Source organism: Boleophthalmus pectinirostris, unplaced genomic scaffold (assembly GCF_026225935.1).
Source record: "Boleophthalmus pectinirostris isolate CB_2022bp ecotype Guang Dong unplaced genomic scaffold, ASM2622593v1 HiC_scaffold_17, whole genome shotgun sequence".
NCBI lineage: Eukaryota > Metazoa > Chordata > Actinopteri > Gobiiformes > Gobiidae > Boleophthalmus > Boleophthalmus pectinirostris.
This window is the reverse complement of record NW_026571115.1, coordinates 23,461,868-23,478,349: the sequence shown is the minus strand read 5'-3', so window position 1 is coordinate 23,478,349 and position 16,482 is coordinate 23,461,868. Positions and strand designations below refer to the sequence as shown.

General features: G+C 37.2%; 3 protein-coding genes and 1 non-coding gene across 4 annotated transcripts; 1 reads left to right on the top strand and 3 right to left on the bottom strand.

Annotated features, from left to right (window-relative positions):
* Nucleotides 1–779: 779 nt before the first annotated feature.
* plbd1a (phospholipase B domain containing 1a) lies at nt 780–7,966 on the bottom strand. Its single transcript, XM_020927200.2, has 11 exons — nt 7,759–7,966; nt 6,686–6,902; nt 5,955–6,038; nt 5,721–5,862; nt 4,464–4,601; nt 4,110–4,254; nt 3,469–3,669; nt 3,262–3,402; nt 1,993–2,178; nt 1,601–1,707; nt 780–1,457 (listed from the first exon to the last, which is right to left on the bottom strand). The coding sequence occupies exons 1-11, from the start codon at nt 7,835–7,837 to the stop codon at nt 1,281–1,283; spliced, it is 1,617 nt and encodes a 538-aa protein (XP_020782859.2). The 5' UTR covers nt 7,838–7,966; the 3' UTR covers nt 780–1,280.
* A 140-nt stretch (nt 7,967–8,106) lies between these two features.
* trnar-ccu (transfer RNA arginine (anticodon CCU)) lies at nt 8,107–8,179 on the bottom strand. The gene has a single exon. It is a non-coding gene; the product is annotated as a tRNA-Arg (tRNA).
* Nucleotides 8,180–8,741: 562 nt separating this feature from the next.
* pick1 (protein interacting with prkca 1) lies at nt 8,742–12,933 on the bottom strand. Its single transcript, XM_020927132.2, has 13 exons — nt 12,804–12,933; nt 12,370–12,426; nt 12,158–12,269; nt 11,953–12,081; nt 11,444–11,510; nt 11,272–11,361; nt 11,142–11,195; nt 11,011–11,073; nt 10,458–10,591; nt 10,292–10,384; nt 10,172–10,222; nt 9,946–10,090; nt 8,742–9,450 (listed from the first exon to the last, which is right to left on the bottom strand). Exons 2-13 carry the CDS (start codon nt 12,408–12,410, stop codon nt 9,188–9,190), a joined length of 1,242 nt encoding a protein of 413 aa, XP_020782791.1. The 5' UTR covers nt 12,411–12,426; nt 12,804–12,933; the 3' UTR covers nt 8,742–9,187.
* On the top strand, nt 11,634–16,475 carry LOC110162267 (galectin-2-like). The gene is made up of 5 exons (XM_020927134.2): nt 11,634–11,820; nt 14,282–14,333; nt 14,633–14,712; nt 14,781–14,952; nt 16,202–16,475. The coding sequence occupies exons 2-5, from the start codon at nt 14,331–14,333 to the stop codon at nt 16,349–16,351; spliced, it is 405 nt and encodes a 134-aa protein (XP_020782793.1). The 5' UTR covers nt 11,634–11,820; nt 14,282–14,330; the 3' UTR covers nt 16,352–16,475.
* Nucleotides 16,476–16,482: the final 7 nt, after the last annotated feature.

Genomic DNA, 16,482 nt, shown 5'->3' with positions numbered 1-16,482 from the left:
GCATGTGCTGCTGAAAGTAAATAGGGATTAGCCGCTGTGTTGCTTGTATGTATGTATGTGTGTGTATATATATGTATATGTGTGTGTGTGTGTGTGTGTGTATATATATATATATATATATATATATATATATATATATATATATATATATATATATATATATATATACATGTGCCCCAGTTCTATTTTATCTTTTGTGTGGACGAGTGATTGCCTGAGTTTTCTGTACAGTTTCACAGGTGTGTTGATAGTGTGCATTCCCATTACCCACGTTTTCTGTTAAGCTCTGTATGGTAATGTTATCATGTCTAGCACGCTTTAGTCATGCTTCATCTCCATTATATCATGAGACTAGGGGAGCTCTCGGTCTGTTTGACAGCAGTCCTAACACTGCCTGACCCCTGTTGAATGACGCCGCATGACATGGCTCAATAACAGTGAAAGAGCCACGTTTCAGCATTATATTGACAAGTATAGATTAAAAAAAAAAAAAAAAAAAAAAACATAGATAGATGGATGAATGGATGAAAAAAAAAGAAAAAGCCAGAAAAGATAAATAGATAGAGTACTACTACATTAGTAAGATAATCTAAACATTTATAAATTAAAATTTAATAATATCTAGCTATAAAAGCTGATGGTTTGCAAAAAGTACAGCAGAGTGGAATAGTCTTACTGTAGTTTTTTTTCAAGTAGACAAAGTTTGGCAATTTTTACATAGAATAAAGCTATGATGTATTTTAAAATTGGATATAAAGAAGGCTGATTTTCAGCAGTAATTAAACACTCCATACATTTTTATTTCAAAATGCTAGAAACAACAATCACAACATAAGCCAGTTGTTATTTTTCATACCATGAGATTCATATTCAATTATTCAGTGTTGACTGCTGGGTAAATTTGTAAGGCTAAAACCTGAATTTTCTTAGGATCAGTAAAATATCAAATACAAATAGTTCAAGCCACCACAGTAGAAGAGCCCTGAGTAATCAAATAAATTTAGAAACATTGCACATTGTCATAATATACAAATTAACATTGGATACAACACCATCTAACTCCTTGTCTTCTGTAAACCAGATATTTAAAAATACTTTGGATTTGGCAGTTTACAAAATCTTACCCCCTTCCCCCCATTTACAGAACATGCGTATTTACAGTACATGTGCACTCGCTCCCAGTACCAGATACATGTGATACCAGTGATACCAGTGATACCTGTGATACCTGTGATACCAGTGATATCAGTGATACCTGTCTATAGTCTGTATATCAAAAATCAAGGACTGAAGAGAAGAGGCTCCATTGGGACAAACGTGTAATTGTAAAAGCGCGGCAGTCCCACATGGCTAATGTTTGTGAACTTGTCCCATCTGAACAGTGGTAGCCCGCCCTGTGAGGTGGGCCCGTTCACTGCCTCAGCTCTGAAGTCCGCAGCCATTTTGTAGTCTGTCACCTGCATAGAGAATCATAAAAGACATTGGAGGAAGCATCTGTATTGAATGTGAGGACAAAGTTTTGGACATGGAAAAGATTATGACCTAAATTTGATCTTTGAGTCTTTGAGTATTTTTTTTATTTGTAATTACTTCCACTGACCTTAGTGTCATAGCAGCCTCCTGGAGAGGGGTTCACTGCCTTCAGGTCATTGCGGCAGCAGATGGATTTGCAGGGGTCGTTCTTGGAATATGGATCCTTCTTGTAATCTGAAGAAACAAATTTAAGACCATGGGAAATTATGTTTCAAAATTTGTAAATCTTTCAATTTTCAAACTCAGTTTATTTAAAAATACATTTTACTTTGTTGCCCATATTCCCCTGACATTTCTAACCCTATCATTGTGCCAATATATTGACTACACCTTCTCTGTAAATGTAAACCATTTCAATTAATGTAACAAAGACTGTTCCTCTGATGTACTCATCAATAATTCTCTTCGTACAAACATACAAACAAAAGAGACTTATTCATTGTTAATAGACTGACGTACTGTTGTATCTCATGATATGCTTGAGTGATTTCAGGTCTGTCACCGTAGCCTGGTCTCGTCTGAAGATCTTGGCCCTGGGGCAAAGGTCATAAGAGAAGTCCTCTCCAAACTTCTGCCACATCAACCCGTACCCGCTCAGATTGTAAATGTTCTCATGAAAGGGAATATTGTAGGATGGCCAGTAACCTGTAAGAAATGGCCAGCAAAAAACACAATAGTTAAATGTAGTTCTGCTTAGATTTACATTTAAATGAATGGAGGAAGTGAAAACAAAGAAAATAAATAAAGAAATCAGCAATAGATTACTGTATGTCAATTGCAAATGTCTGAAATATATTGGGTAAATTATACATCATGATTTTTGTTTTTACAGCTTAAGATAATAATATTAGCCAACATGCATTCATCATCATTCATTCATCACATTTTAAAGGTGCATTCACTCTTCAGTTGGGAGATACACATAGAACTATAATATAATTATTATAGCTCCATGGGGATACACCACTCATGTCCTTGTCACTTAGTTTCCTTAGACTTTTGGCATTACACTCATATCTCATGGAGATAAGCAAAATGTTTACAATTAAAAACATCTGAAATGTAGTAGATGCTAGAAAGGTAAGTAATAGCATCTATGCTGCCCTACAAAGGACAGACACAGTAACGGCACTGACATTTAAACTGAGGAAACAAAAAAGTTTAGACGCTGTCCCTCTTGTGTATGCCAGTGGTACAGTAATGATAGTGTGTTTATGTGCTACCATATGATGAGGTCACATGTATCTATCACAATCATTACCACTGAGTTTACCTTTGACCTCTGAATGTACAGTTAAAGAACAGAAAATGAGGTAGTCTAAGGAAACATATTTGGGGAGAAACATGAAGTATTTTATTTTATGTTTTGAATAAGAAATTTAAAGTTTCAAGGCTGTATTTTGTCATTTTAGAATTAGACAACAAAACATGTTGCAGTATCTGTGAGCTGTGTGAAATTCTCCAGTAAAACAACAGAAAAGTGCAATAACTGGTTTGGATTCTTTAGTTACAATATTCACTGCGGTTACTTCACTTTTCCTTTGAATCACTGAAGAATCTGTAGTTACTGCAAATTTCTGCAAACAAGATTTCTCAAGAAGATTCCACAAGAAGGTGGTGTACGATTCACCAGAAAAGTTACATTGTGCACTTTTAATATGCCCTTATAATTTGTATTTGTTTGCACATAGATAATTTGAGTGGAGATGTTTGAAGTATTTGTTTTACCTAGTCGTAAAGCTTGAGTCTGATCTGATGACTGCACAAATCCAGGGATCTGCTCCACCACAGTCAGAGCACCATCCTCCACACTGTGCCCCAGCTTCACCTTATTTCTGTCCAGCACCATGTACTGGTTGTTGTAAGTGCCTGCAAGCAACAAAGAAAATACAGTACTCCAACATAAAAACAACCTGTATAATATGAAAGTCTTACCAGAGTTATAGAGGGAGAAAATCTCTGCCCACTCCTTTCCTGTAGAGGCTAGGCTGTTGGCCAGTCGAACCCTCTGCCAAGCAAATAGACTCCCAGAGGTGATCAACTTAAAGAGATCGGTGTTGAAGACATTGTTGGTGGTCTGTGTCATCATCAGGCCACTGCCCAAGAGGTAGAAGTCATCCAGGGACACCAAGAATCCTGAATGAAATGTGAGAGCCAAATACACATGAGACACATTGGGAGAGTGAATCTGTATCAATTGTTTTTATAATATGATGAATGAACAGCTTTAATAAAAAATTAAATGTATTGTAATTGTAATTTAATCAATTTTCTCTGATGGTATTTAAAAAAACTGTTTATTTATTTATTCGATTGGGACAGAGCGTGTTAATGGACAAACATGACACAACATGAACGTAAACACTGAATTGTAGACTAAGGATAATTTCCATCCGTTGTTCCAAATAGCTGGAGTCACAGGGGGCCAAACAATAAAATATTTCACACTCCACTCATTGCACAGTTTCCATTATTTTGCAGTCAATTTGGCCACACATTCAATACATGCAGATATGTGTTTCTAGCAAATCAATTAAAATCACAATGCAGTTATACATGAGTGCACGTTTGCTTGCCTGGGTAGCTGCTGAAAGAGAGTTTTCCAGTAGCTGTGTTTGATTCTGCAATATTGAAGTCCCAGTGCTTGTAGATCCTCATTGTGGCAGCATAAGTGTACCAACTGGAATGGGCAAACAGCAGGTTCTCAAAACCAGGAAGCATCTGAGGATTAAAGTATTACTCATTCAGTAACTATTCAGTGCACTTGGTCACAAATAGATTTTTTGAATGATAAAGTAAATGTGGCAATAAAAAGACAATAAAAAGCACTTTACATTTACAGGGCTTTTTGGAATATAGCTTGAATGGAAATTACTTTATAAAGGTTCTAAAATGTTCATCCTTACGATTATCTTAATAGTAATATTGACCTTGATGAGGGCGGAGCAGTGCCCCATCCCAGGAAGTTTTAAGTCTCGGAGTGGAGGGTGGGAGGGGTTCAGGGCTGGGATCAGATCCAGCAGATCTCCAACTCCGTTCAGAAACTGCACTTCAAACTTTGTGAGTGGCTTTGGGAAAAACAGCAGATAAACACCTGTTAGAGTATAAATTACAGTGAAACATATTAGAATTAAATTGTACTGCCTTGCTTTTTCCTATAGGGCTTTAGTGGGAGTACTTTGGCGTCAATGTCATATTAACAGGGAACTGGTGAAATGTAGAGCTGACACTAACATACTTAAACAGACAACCATTTAATCCATTCTCTGTGAGCTTTTTAGTGTGACCAATTCCCAGAACACATCTTTGAAGCTCGGATGAGGTTGGACATGCAGACTCCAACCGCACTATAACCTTCTTGGTTCATAAACTATTGGAATCACCTAATTCATTATGAATTCAGTTTCACTTTAAATTTTTGTCATAGTGCCACACAGAAGCCTGTTTTTCAAGTCTCAAATCTTTGACCTAGAGTCCAAGTCAAGTCCCAAGTTGAAGACAGGCAAGTCCAAGTCGAGTCCAAGTCCTCTGCTCCTTTCAAGTCCCTTTCTAGTCTTTAGACTGAAGTACCAAATACAGATTGTATTTTTGCAGTGTATATGATTTTTAAACTAAATTGTACTGTAAAAAAGTTTAAAGGGTTGTAGAAAGCTTTTTTAGGAGCTTTATAACCATTATTCCATCATGTAGACTGCACTGAAATGTAAGGATCATGGGTTATGTAGTTTATTGTCTGTGCTTTAATGCATTGTACTGTATATTGCTGAGACATTTGATGATAGCATGTAACTTCAGTTACTGTTACATCCAAAGTAACAAATAGAGAAGTTTGAGGGACATGCTCAAGTTTTTCTTGTTTTTGAAAGCATCAAGTCAAGCCTGGGCTCAAGTCCAGGCCATGTCCCGAGTCATTGGCCTTCAAGTCCAAGTCGAGTCCAAAGTCTTAGTCCATTTTATCAACTCATCAACTTAGTAACTCAAGTCTCACTCGAGTGCCTTCTGAGTGACATATGATAAAGACTAAACAATGATACATGATCACATAATAGACATGGCTGTAGCTTCCTTATTACACACAATGAAAAGAAGAACCAGTTTAAAATTACAGTACTTTTTTTAAGAGCATGCCTATCAGTTCCCTCACATTGACTTAACTTTGTGCCTGTATATTTGAATGTAAAACAAACCCTTTTTCCATTTTTCTTGGCCCAATCAGCGACCCCAGCCTGTAGTCCGTCCATCTGTGCCATAATGAAGCCTGCATGCGCCCACAGAGGATCACCGCTCTGTTTCTCTTTCACTTGGGATCTGACCCATGAATCCTGTTTACTACATGTACAATTTAATATGACTTCAGAATCATAATGCAAAACACCATTCAATTTAACATAAAAGCAAAAGTCAAAAGAGCAGCAGCTTACTCCATGAAATTTTCAACAAGGGCGAGTGTCTTAATGTCACGGATTAACTGTGGCATCATATTGGTGCAGTGGTCTATGATCTGTCTGAAATTGCAAACAACAGAGGATCATGTCCAAAGTTCTCTACCATATGCAAAATACAGCTTAAAGTGCTTATGACAGGCTGAACTATACGCTTAAGATAATAATTTTTTTTTTTATTTTACAAAAAAAACAAATCAATTATCTCCCCATTTTGGCAATTTTATAGGTTTTAAATTTTACCTCCTGGTGGAGAGTCACCTAACAACCCTGCTGTAAGTAGGGCAAATCTCCTTTAATGTACACATGAATTATTATTTGACAAATAAAAAACAAAAAAAAAACACATTTATTTGTTGAAAATTTTGAAAGTATCATAAAAAAATGTGTTTTGTGTGTAAATTGTGCCAAACTTTCGGACAGAATTCGCCCTAGTGTGACGTCGTCAAAAAACTTTGTACTTTTTTTTCCAACATATTTTTTCTCCACAAATTGCTTCTTGATTGGTGTAAAACTATCATTTATATTTGAGCATGTATTATTCCACCAAATTAAGCAAAAATTTGAGAATCTGTCATAAGCATTTTAAGATGATAGCAATAAAATGTTTCCTATATAGGTTATATAATTTTGTTTAGCCTGGCGTTCTACATCATGGAGCACGAGACATGGCTCCAATAGTGCACAGGCAGCACATTCCTGACACTTACTGTGCTGTTAGGAAGCCTTCCAAGTATCCAGCCAGATAGAAGGTGAGTTCATCTTGCTTGGTCATTCCATAGCCCGCCCGGATCTCCAGGACACTCCACCCAGTACTGTTCAAGGTATTATTCAGGTAGCCATACGCGTCCCCCTCAGTCTCCAGAACCCCCTCCCTCAGCACCACAAGTTTGTGAGTGGGGTCCCAGTAAACAGTGGCTGCAGACACTGAAACAAAGCCTCAATACATCAGTCTTGCTACAGATTTATTGAATATAGGCAGTGGTGGAGTTAGCAATTTGGGTGACCTAGGCAATCTTGACTTTGGGGCCCTCACTATAATGCACCTTTTTTTGGTTTGTTTAATATATTTATTGTCTGTTTTTCCCCATTGTTCTTGAGACACGCACATCTCTATTTATTTGCATTATGGTGGATTGGAAACTTGTTTTATTAGTTAGGTAGCTTAGCTTAGATAACCAGCACTGGAATTAGTTTAATTTTTTTGCTAGTACAGTTACATTTTTGTTTACATCCATTACATATGATTATTATTATTTTTCTTGTGATTATTGTTTAAAAGTAAATTACTCTCATTTAATGTCATATTGAGAGAAAATCAAATTGCATTGAGGCCTCGGCCATGAGTAAGCACTGAGGGCAATTGATTGGGGGCCCCTCCAGGTTTGGGGGCCCAAGACAGCCGCCTACTTTTGCTTAATGGTCGCGCCGCCTCTGAATATAGGCTCTATGTAATTATTAATATACAATAATTATTGATATACAAAATGCAAGAACGGGATCGCATAGTCCCATAGTCAATAATACGATTTTGTCAGTACTGATTTATTGTAGTAATGCTGAAGAAGCGCCCGCGTGTGTAGGGGAAAGGTACTATAGGTAAAAACGAAAGTTACCTCACAATTGTCCTTACACTACCTGGTAAAAAACACACTTCCTTCAGTGAACTACAACGTCTCAAACTGTGTATGATATTTGTGTAAACAGATCGAACAGCCTGTACGTGTTCAAGATTATCCACACTACTGCCATTCCTGATTTCACATGATCCCGATCTACTTACTGTTTGGGGAGGCGAAGGTCGCAGCCGAGCACAGAATAGCAGCTAAAGCGCAAGTACATTGCCACCGTGTCAAAAACATTTTGGAAGTCTATAGGTTTCCAGCGATCTTCACACAGACTGGGAAAACAAGAAGTGGAGGGAGCTACGAACTAGCTTCTTCCCATTTACTGGTAAAGGTACTTTTGAGGCGGCGTGTTTCCTGATTGGCTGATTGTTATAAACTCCACTGTGCATTGCGTTGTACAAAATGCAATATTGGAAAAAGGTATCTATTGGATCAGTGTGTAAATATACTCCTGTAAACAAACTTTTGACTGTTCAAATATTATCACATAAAACAAAATGATTCACCCCAGATGGGACTCGAACCCACAATCCCTGGCTTAGGAGGCCAGTGCCTTATCCATTAGGCCACTGGGGCTATATTGCCACATCGTGGACAGAGTTATTATTATTATTATCCATCATTACGTCAATATCGGTAACGTGTGCTTGTTAAAAGCAATTAAATACTGTTGGCTAGTAATTATTTGATAATTCTTTGTCAGTGAGTGGTTGGGTGGGATTAGAGAAGAATAACTTGATTCTTCAGGACAGGTTCCGTCATTTTGCTATTTTTACATGGCGTGAAACAAATGTTTAACGCGTGTTTTGTAATTTTCTCTAACGATTGCGATAATGCTGGACGGTATTTTAGTAGATTCATGATGTTTTAGTAAAGCTTGGGAGCTCGCGTCTGCCCTCTACTGGCGCACAGATGTATAACCATGACTGTAGATGCAATACATTTGTGAATAAAAATGCTCTCATTTTGCTGTTCTTCGTGCAGACACAATTGCAAAACAGAATGATTTTTATAATATGCTAGAACCATGCACCCAATTTTGTGAACCATCTCATTTCAATCTTGCACAAATGACAGCAATCTCAAATTATTCATGATTTTCCAAAAGATAATTTTAATTATTAATTTAACCATAGAATACATTGTATAGTGGGACAATTTGGATGCCATTTAACACACAACAAAAACATAAAATATATTACAATAAAGCTCACACAAATCTGTATCTGTATAACAATTTACAGAATGTAAATGTAAAGCTATAGTGAAATCTATTAAATAAATCAAAAAGCATAAGTTAAAATATGTAAATATAAGATTAGTTGTTGACACATCAGTAGCATAGTACTGGAAAATGTAATTTCATTAACAATACAAACAATCCAACAGTGGCCACCTCCTCATCAGGGATAGAAGGCACATCTCATGTATACAGTATTCTGCACAGTTCAGATAAATTAAATATTTTGCATTTAGTCGCAACTGACCTAAATCCAAAGTGAAATAACCATGTGACCTGGACCTGATGCTATTTGATTGTTTGCCAGTTTAAAAAGTGAAAACTGGTTGGTTTTAACCACACACTTAGTCATCATCAATCAGCTTCTCTGCACCGTTCTCCGCCTGTTGGACTGTGCTTGTTCCTTGCACCTCTTCACCACCGACCCCCTGCTCCTCGTCATCCTCGTCTGTGTAGGAGAAGGACTGGCTGCTGTAGTTCATCATGGTGCGTGACAGGTCCACCTCAATGGGGAACACATCCGCCTCCTTCAGCTCTGCGTAACACTCGTCGTAGTAGTGGGACATGCTCGAAACAAAACGCTGCAGCTGGAACACAATGTCCTGGACTGCGTTTAAGATAAACGACAGACACAGGCATGAGTGAGTAACATAAATGCAGTTTATAAAAGGAAGCTGACACCAGTACATTTTTTTACTGCCTTGTAAACTTGTAAAATAACCTGCTGGTCTCTATGGGGATGTTGCTTTGTCTGGAATGATTGTTGTATTGCATCTATTCAATTAAGACAGGTGTATTAATTATTCTGAGCAGCGCCACCGCTCCACAGATATGACCTGTAACTTGGCTCTGCTCATCTCCATGGAGAAAAATAAGCTTAATAGACACGGTTCACTCTAGACAAAGCAATAAAATAGCTCTATGTTGGAAGATCAGCTACCAGAAATGTCACATGATGAGCCTTTAACTTCAAATTCTGATCAATGTTTTTCTAGTACATGGTGGGTGATATGGTGGGTGATATGGTGGGGATTAGTAGTACTGATTTGTTAGTTGAAACAAATTCACTGACAGAAATCATTGACAAATTGACATCACATACCGTGCTTCTGATCAAGCAGCTCTATTTTCTCCAAAACATCTTTCCTCATTTTTGCAAAGCGGGCACGAGCTTCTTGGCGACATCTGAGAATCAAGCGATACTCATAGTTGCCGGTGCTAACTCTGTACAGCGGTTCACCCATGGCCTGTTGGAGAAAATGATTTAAAAAGACCAATGAAACAATATTTTAATTAAAACTAACAAATAATATTCACTATGTACTCACTATGCTGCTATATTCTTCATCATCCATTTCTTTGACCTTCAGACAATAAGACTAAAAGAGACAAATGTTTTACTTCACTAATTAAAGCTTCATTACAATAACTTGCTTATTTTATCTTACCAAATATTCAAACTTCACATCTAGATACTTTCTGATAGTAAGCTTCGTGTCTGGAATGGCTTTGTGAAGGTACGTGTTGAGGTCATGGAGCATCTGTAAAACCAAATCAAGTCAATGAGATGAGGACGACGACGAGTTTCACTCTTTTCATTCATAATTAACTCACAGGTTTGATAGTCTTTAGAAGCTGAATACCAGATTTTTCAATGCTGCGGTGAGCATCTGCAAACTTTACAAATGCCTCACTAGCGGCTGCCTGTGGCTCCCGAACACCGATGACAGAGAAAACATCACCAAAGGCTGCATAAGCAAAGAGGTGTGAATCAATTTAGGTGAAGTTCATTTGTGATAACATTTAAAAGGTCCTACATTATGCTAAATTGTCTCTTGTTAGCTTTTAGTCATAATTTAGTCATATAATGTTTTAACATCATCAAAAACATAAGTTGTATTTTATTTCATTCACATATGTCTTTTATTCTTAGTCTGTCTACATGTCCAAATCTCGAAATGCTCTGCTCTACCTTGTGCTTGTGTGTGTTTATTGAATTCAAAGTGCTTTCTGATTGAGAGAAGTACTAAAAATGCATGGTTTAAGTGTTAACCATGTGTGAAACTAAACACAACTAGGTATATTTTGGATGAGGAAACAACATTATTACATAGATCAGAAAACAGTGCTCTTTAAAACACTAGCAAACAATTACACAGGAACTCACCTCTATGAGTTTGAGAAAGCTCAAAAAAAGCTCTCAGGAGTCTCTTTGTGTGTTCCATAAGTCCTGTACACAAACTCAACATGTAGTATCTGACTAACATCAATTTCAGCATTTTATAACTCTTTAATTACCTTTGTAGAGTTCAGCTGTCTTTTCTAGTTCTTCTAATCTTTTCACCAAGCCATCTGAAAATAACTAACAACAGTCATTCACTGAACAATACACTTGTTCAAGTTTATAATCCACAGTATGAGGTCTCACCGTTGCATAAAATAGCTCTACTAAGACCAAGAGCATCTGCTGTGCCGGAGCTCATATTCTCAACAAGGCGATGCTTTACTTTTTTCAGAACTAAAAACACAGATATATATGAGATTTATTTATTTTTTAATTAAATTATTAAGTTAAGGTTAGTTTGGAATCCAGATGAGACCTATATCGAGAGATTTCCCTTGCTTTGGATCCGCTTGCAATTTATTATAATGAATAACTGCTTCTCCCTGAAAAACAAAAATTAACAAATCTGAAATTAATCATTATTATGCTGCAGCTCCCAAAACTAAGAGGTTGACAAAAGCAAAACCAACTAATCCTTTAAATTCCACAGTACTGTCTGACTTTAATCCAGGTCCAGGAAGTCATGGATTTTTTTCCTTCCTAAAACAACATGACGTAGACATAGTACCACTTGCTTTTGTTCATTGTATCAACCTCTCTAGCGCAGCATTGCTACACAGACAACATATTCACCAGTCCAGTGGTGGGCTTGAACATTGACTATCTCTTATCGACAATTTCACAGCAGGAAACGTGAGTACAGCCTTCTTTTAGTTTCTTTTGACTTTTGTATTAATTAAAGTTGTGTCGTATTTACACCGTCATTTATATATACTAATGAATAAAAATTTAATGACTAAATATGCATAAATGTTTAGAGTGTACCTGGACAGCTTGAATCATTTTGGCCACCTCCACTTTTGTCTTTCCTTTCACTGGTTTGCCATTAACGCCTGTAATTTCGTCACCTGCAGCCAGTGTGCCCTCCAGAGCAGCAGGTGTGTTATCAAAGACCTGGAGCAGGACATGGGCTTCATTTACTCTTTTACATATTAAATGAATGAATGAGTTACTTTTAAAACAGCCCTACCTGCACGATGTAGAGACAAGGACAGTACTGCGCCCCTCCCCCAATGCTTATTCCAATAAGGTTGTTGGCATCTTTCTGGAGGCTGACTGTCCCTGGTACAGTTGGTATTCCACTTTATAACAAAACATAACAATAATTCAAGTGTTCCGTGAAGCAGCCATTTAATGAAACACATTTAAAGTGCAATGGGACACTGCACAATAGTGACTCACAGCTTGTCTTCTTCCAGCTCGTAGTCCATGTCTGTGAACATTGTTAGACCGTGCTGCCTAAACGATCGGAGTGAAAGGAAGGAAAATGAAAGTACATGGACTCAAATAATGTTAGAGAGTTTGATTGATCTCCTTACACATCCCCTTAATAAACATGCATTATATTAGGACATCAATTGGGGGTGCACTTAATAGCAGGTGGACCGACAGCTGCTATCGTACAAAGTCATAATAACAAGATTATTATTATTATGGATGGCAGATTTAATTTGCAAAATATATTGACGTTGCATGGGCTAATAATGTACTAAAAGCAACAAACGAGCTGAAATGAGATGCCAATGGCTAACTAGTAATCGATGCTACTAAAAGGTGGAGCATCCATTGAATACACAAAGAAATAGCTAAAACATTAACGAGATTATTGACATTACCTATTGTGTGTCCACGCTCGACGCTGTAGCAGTGAAACGTGAGTTAAAAGCCGCGGATTTTATGCACTTTTCACCATTATCAAATGCAGCAAAAGCGCATTATTTACTTTGGTGCGTCACTTCCGCGCTCAAACCGGAAGCTCTTGGCATGATGCTCGTGGATTGGATTGGGGATCGGTTCATTGGGATCCTGGGTTACTTATTTGGTTAATATATATCTAATCAATTATAGAGTCTACGTTTTAAACCATATATTAGGAAAATTTCAATTTCAATTACTTTGCAATGTAAATGGAACCTAGATAACTTGCTTAACAGTAGGAGATACAGGACTACATTCATACTATAACACTCCCTACAACTGTACAACAACTCACGGTTATGTAACAGATAATACTCCCTACAACTGTACAACAACTCGCCCTTATGTCACAAATAATTCTCTGTACAACTGTACAACAACTCACCCTTATGTCACAAATAATGTTCCCTACAAATACAACAACTAACCCTTATGTCACAGATAGTACTCCCTACAACTGTTTTCAAAACTCACCCTAAATGTAACAGATAATACTCCCTACAACTACAATAACTCATCCTTATGTCACAGATAATGCTCCCTACAACTATAACAGCTCACCTTTATGTCACAGATAATGCTCCCTACAACTGTACAACAACTCATCCTCATGTAATAAATAATACTCCCTACAACTACAACAGCTCACCCCTATGTCACAAATAATACTCCCTACAACTGTACACCAATTCACCCTTATGTTACAGATAATACTCCCTACAACTGTACAACAACTCACCCTCATGTAATAGCTAATACTCCCTACAACTACAAAACTCACCCTTATGAAACAGGTAATACTCCCTACAACTGTACAACAACTCACCTTTATATAACAGATAATACTCCCTACAACTGTACAACAGCTCACCCTTCTGTCACAGATAATACTCTCTACTCCCTACCTTTATGTAACAGATAGCCATATGTCCTGTCAGTCATCATATTGTTGCTCTGTCTTCCTCTCGTGTAAACTTGTGATTTTATATTTTATTACTTATCTTTCAATTTTATTGTAACTTGTACATTTACATTTCTATAATTATGCTTTATTTGACACCTGTCTCTTGCTATCTTTTTTGCTTCTTATTTAAAATGTATTATTACATTTACATTTCGCTCTTTGTGATTATATTATGTTGAGATGTGTGAACTACTGCATCCAAATAATTTCCCTTGTGGAGCAATAAAGTTTGTCTAAGTCTAAATCTAAGTCTAATCTTCTACTATTGTAATAAAATAGAAGTCCTGATTCCTTAATACTCAGTGAATGATCCTTGACATAAATAAGAGTATCCAAAACATTCACAACATTATTAGTAAAAAGGGCCTTGATAATTTAATCCAAAATCAATCTGTGACTAAATTCATGTTTATTCTCACATTTGTTTGTCAGGAAAAAGACAGTCCCTCTCCATTAGTCTGTGGCAACACCAGCAGCAAACATGGTGAGGTAGATTTTACTTATTTGTCTTATCATTTATTTCTAATTATCTACTTGTCTTGATAATTAATCTTAATATATGCAATGGTCTTGGTCTTGACCCACTATTATATATGTATTGCAGTTTTTTTTGTGTTTTTTTTTTTTTTGTGCTTATTTCTGTTAGGCCTATTTGAAACCATAATATTAAACTGTGCCTGTCTGGCTTATTATAATCTTATTGACTGAACCAATCACATAAACTCACCTTTGTCTGGTCCCTGTTGTAATGAGGAAATTCTGTGTGACTCGTTTTTTTCATAGGAACTTGAGATGAAGAATATGGACTTCAAAGCTGGAGACAATCTGAAAATTAAAGGCTTGATTCTGCATGACGCGGACAGGTAAGTCTGTAGTTAACCATACAGTGTTAATGTAAACCTGCAGACTAATTAGTATGCCTGGTGCTCAGATTCCAGATTGACCTCGGTTGCGACAAGGAGGACTTGGCGCTGCATTTCAATCCCCGCTTCAATGATGATCTCGATGGAACTGTTTTTGTGTGTAACTCTAAGGCGGCTGGGTGTTGGGGCGATGAGAAACGAGAAATTAACAACACTCTGCAGAAAGGGGCTGAAGTCAAGGTAGGGATGTTTATCAAATATTTTACAGTGCACAAATAATAAACTGTACTCTGTGTTTGATCTATCCCTCAATAGGTTAAAGGGACAGTCCATAATTTTGGACGTAGGGCCTCATTTCCTAGTTAGCCAGAGTGTTGGAGACATGTGGAATTTTTAAATATTCCATCCAGTCCTTGTATTTGCAGAGGTTGCTGGTGCTAGGCTAGTGCATGTCAATGGCCATAGTTATCCTGCCGCTAAAAACAGTCTTAACCACTCCACAAAACACCCGAAGCAAATCTGTTATTACGCCAGACTGTCAATGTAAATGTCTGTGTTGATAGAATAATGTTTGAAATAAAACTAACCTTGCATCGCATGAATCGTTGCATGTTGAGGAACTATTTTCTCATATATCAGTCCGCCGCTGCCAAGCTTTCTATCAGGAAGTACAACTCGCTGCTGCTGCTCAGACATAAATCCTTCAAATGCAAGGTTGTTTTTACTTCTAAAATTATTCTATTGACACACACGTTTACATCAACACTCTCGCGTAATAATAGATTTGCTTTGGGTGTTTTGTGGAGTGGGTAAGACGGTTTTTAGTGGCAGGATAACTATGGCCATTGACATGCACTAGCCTAGCACCAGCGACCTCTGCAAATACAAGGAATGGATGGAATATTTTAAAAAAGTGTCTCCACACGTCTCCAACACTCTGGCTCACTAGGAAATGAGGTCCAAAATTCCAGACTGTCCCTTTAACTGTGCCAGACGGACCTTTTAACAGACCTTGGATAGGAGCAGCTGAAGAGGTGGACGCAATACAGATGGTTACAAAGGGTCCTAAGATAGTCTACAATTTCAGTCGGTTAATTCAGGTTTTGTTATTCAGGTTATTCATGTCTTAATACTCAGGTAACGTCCTCATTTTTTTTACTATTGAAGAAAAAACAAATGCAATACCAATTTCAATACCACGATTCATGACAAAATAATAAGTATTTCTTGGTTGCTAAGTGGTCATACTACTTCTGAAAATATCAAGGTTATTCTCAACAGCATTACCTGCTCAAATTAGAAGATTCTGAACTGTAGTTTGGACTTGACAGATAGTGATAATTAAAATCTGATTCTGACAGCCATAGTCAGGGTGGACAGCAAATGTATAAGTCAATGCAAAATAAATGAATAAACCATACTATGCAGCAGATGATTTCATTTAAAGTGAATATTCTGCTTAATATGAATCTGTTCTGTCTGAATTCAGATCGTGGTGAATTTTAGTGGAGACATGTTTGAGGTGGAGCTCCCTGGTGATCAAGAAGTGCACTTCCCTAACCGCGAGGACATGGACGTCATCAAGTACTTGAGAATCTGTGGGGACTTCCAACTGATGTCCTTGAAGATCTCACACTAGTATATTATATATTTACTGCCCTCTTTCCTAAAATTAAAGTAATAAAGTAAAACGTAAAGAAAACATTGTCGACTCTAATCCCTCATATGTTGCCGGTGAGAAGCATGGACAGCTTACTCATACTCACTACA

What these genes read in the sequence shown, in the direction of transcription:
- plbd1a (XM_020927200.2), bottom strand. Translation starts at nt 7,837, where the DNA reads ATGTTTTTGACACGGTGGCAATGTACTTGCGCTTTAGCTGCTATTCTG. An exon ending in GAAGGCTTCCTAACAGCACA is followed by an intron (nt 6,039 to 6,685) that starts GTAAGTGTCAGG and finishes TTGCAATTTCAG; the next exon opens with ACAGATCATAGACCACTGCA. An exon ending in GCATATCATGAGATACAACA is followed by an intron (nt 1,708 to 1,992) that starts GTACGTCAGTCT and finishes TTGTTTCTTCAG; the next exon opens with ATTACAAGAAGGATCCATAT.
- pick1 (XM_020927132.2), bottom strand. Translation starts at nt 12,410, where the DNA reads ATGTTCACAGACATGGACTACGAGCTGGAAGAAGACAAGCT. An exon ending in CTTGTCTCTACATCGTGCAG is followed by an intron (nt 12,082 to 12,157) that starts GTAGGGCTGTTT and finishes GTCCTGCTCCAG; the next exon opens with GTCTTTGATAACACACCTGC. An exon ending in ATGTGAAGTTTGAATATTTG is followed by an intron (nt 10,223 to 10,291) that starts GTAAGATAAAAT and finishes TGTCTCTTTTAG; the next exon opens with TCTTATTGTCTGAAGGTCAA.
- LOC110162267 (XM_020927134.2), top strand. An exon ending in ATTCTGCATGACGCGGACAG is followed by an intron (nt 14,713 to 14,780) that starts GTAAGTCTGTAG and finishes CCTGGTGCTCAG; the next exon opens with ATTCCAGATTGACCTCGGTT. An exon ending in AGAAAGGGGCTGAAGTCAAG is followed by an intron (nt 14,953 to 16,201) that starts GTAGGGATGTTT and finishes GTCTGAATTCAG; the next exon opens with ATCGTGGTGAATTTTAGTGG.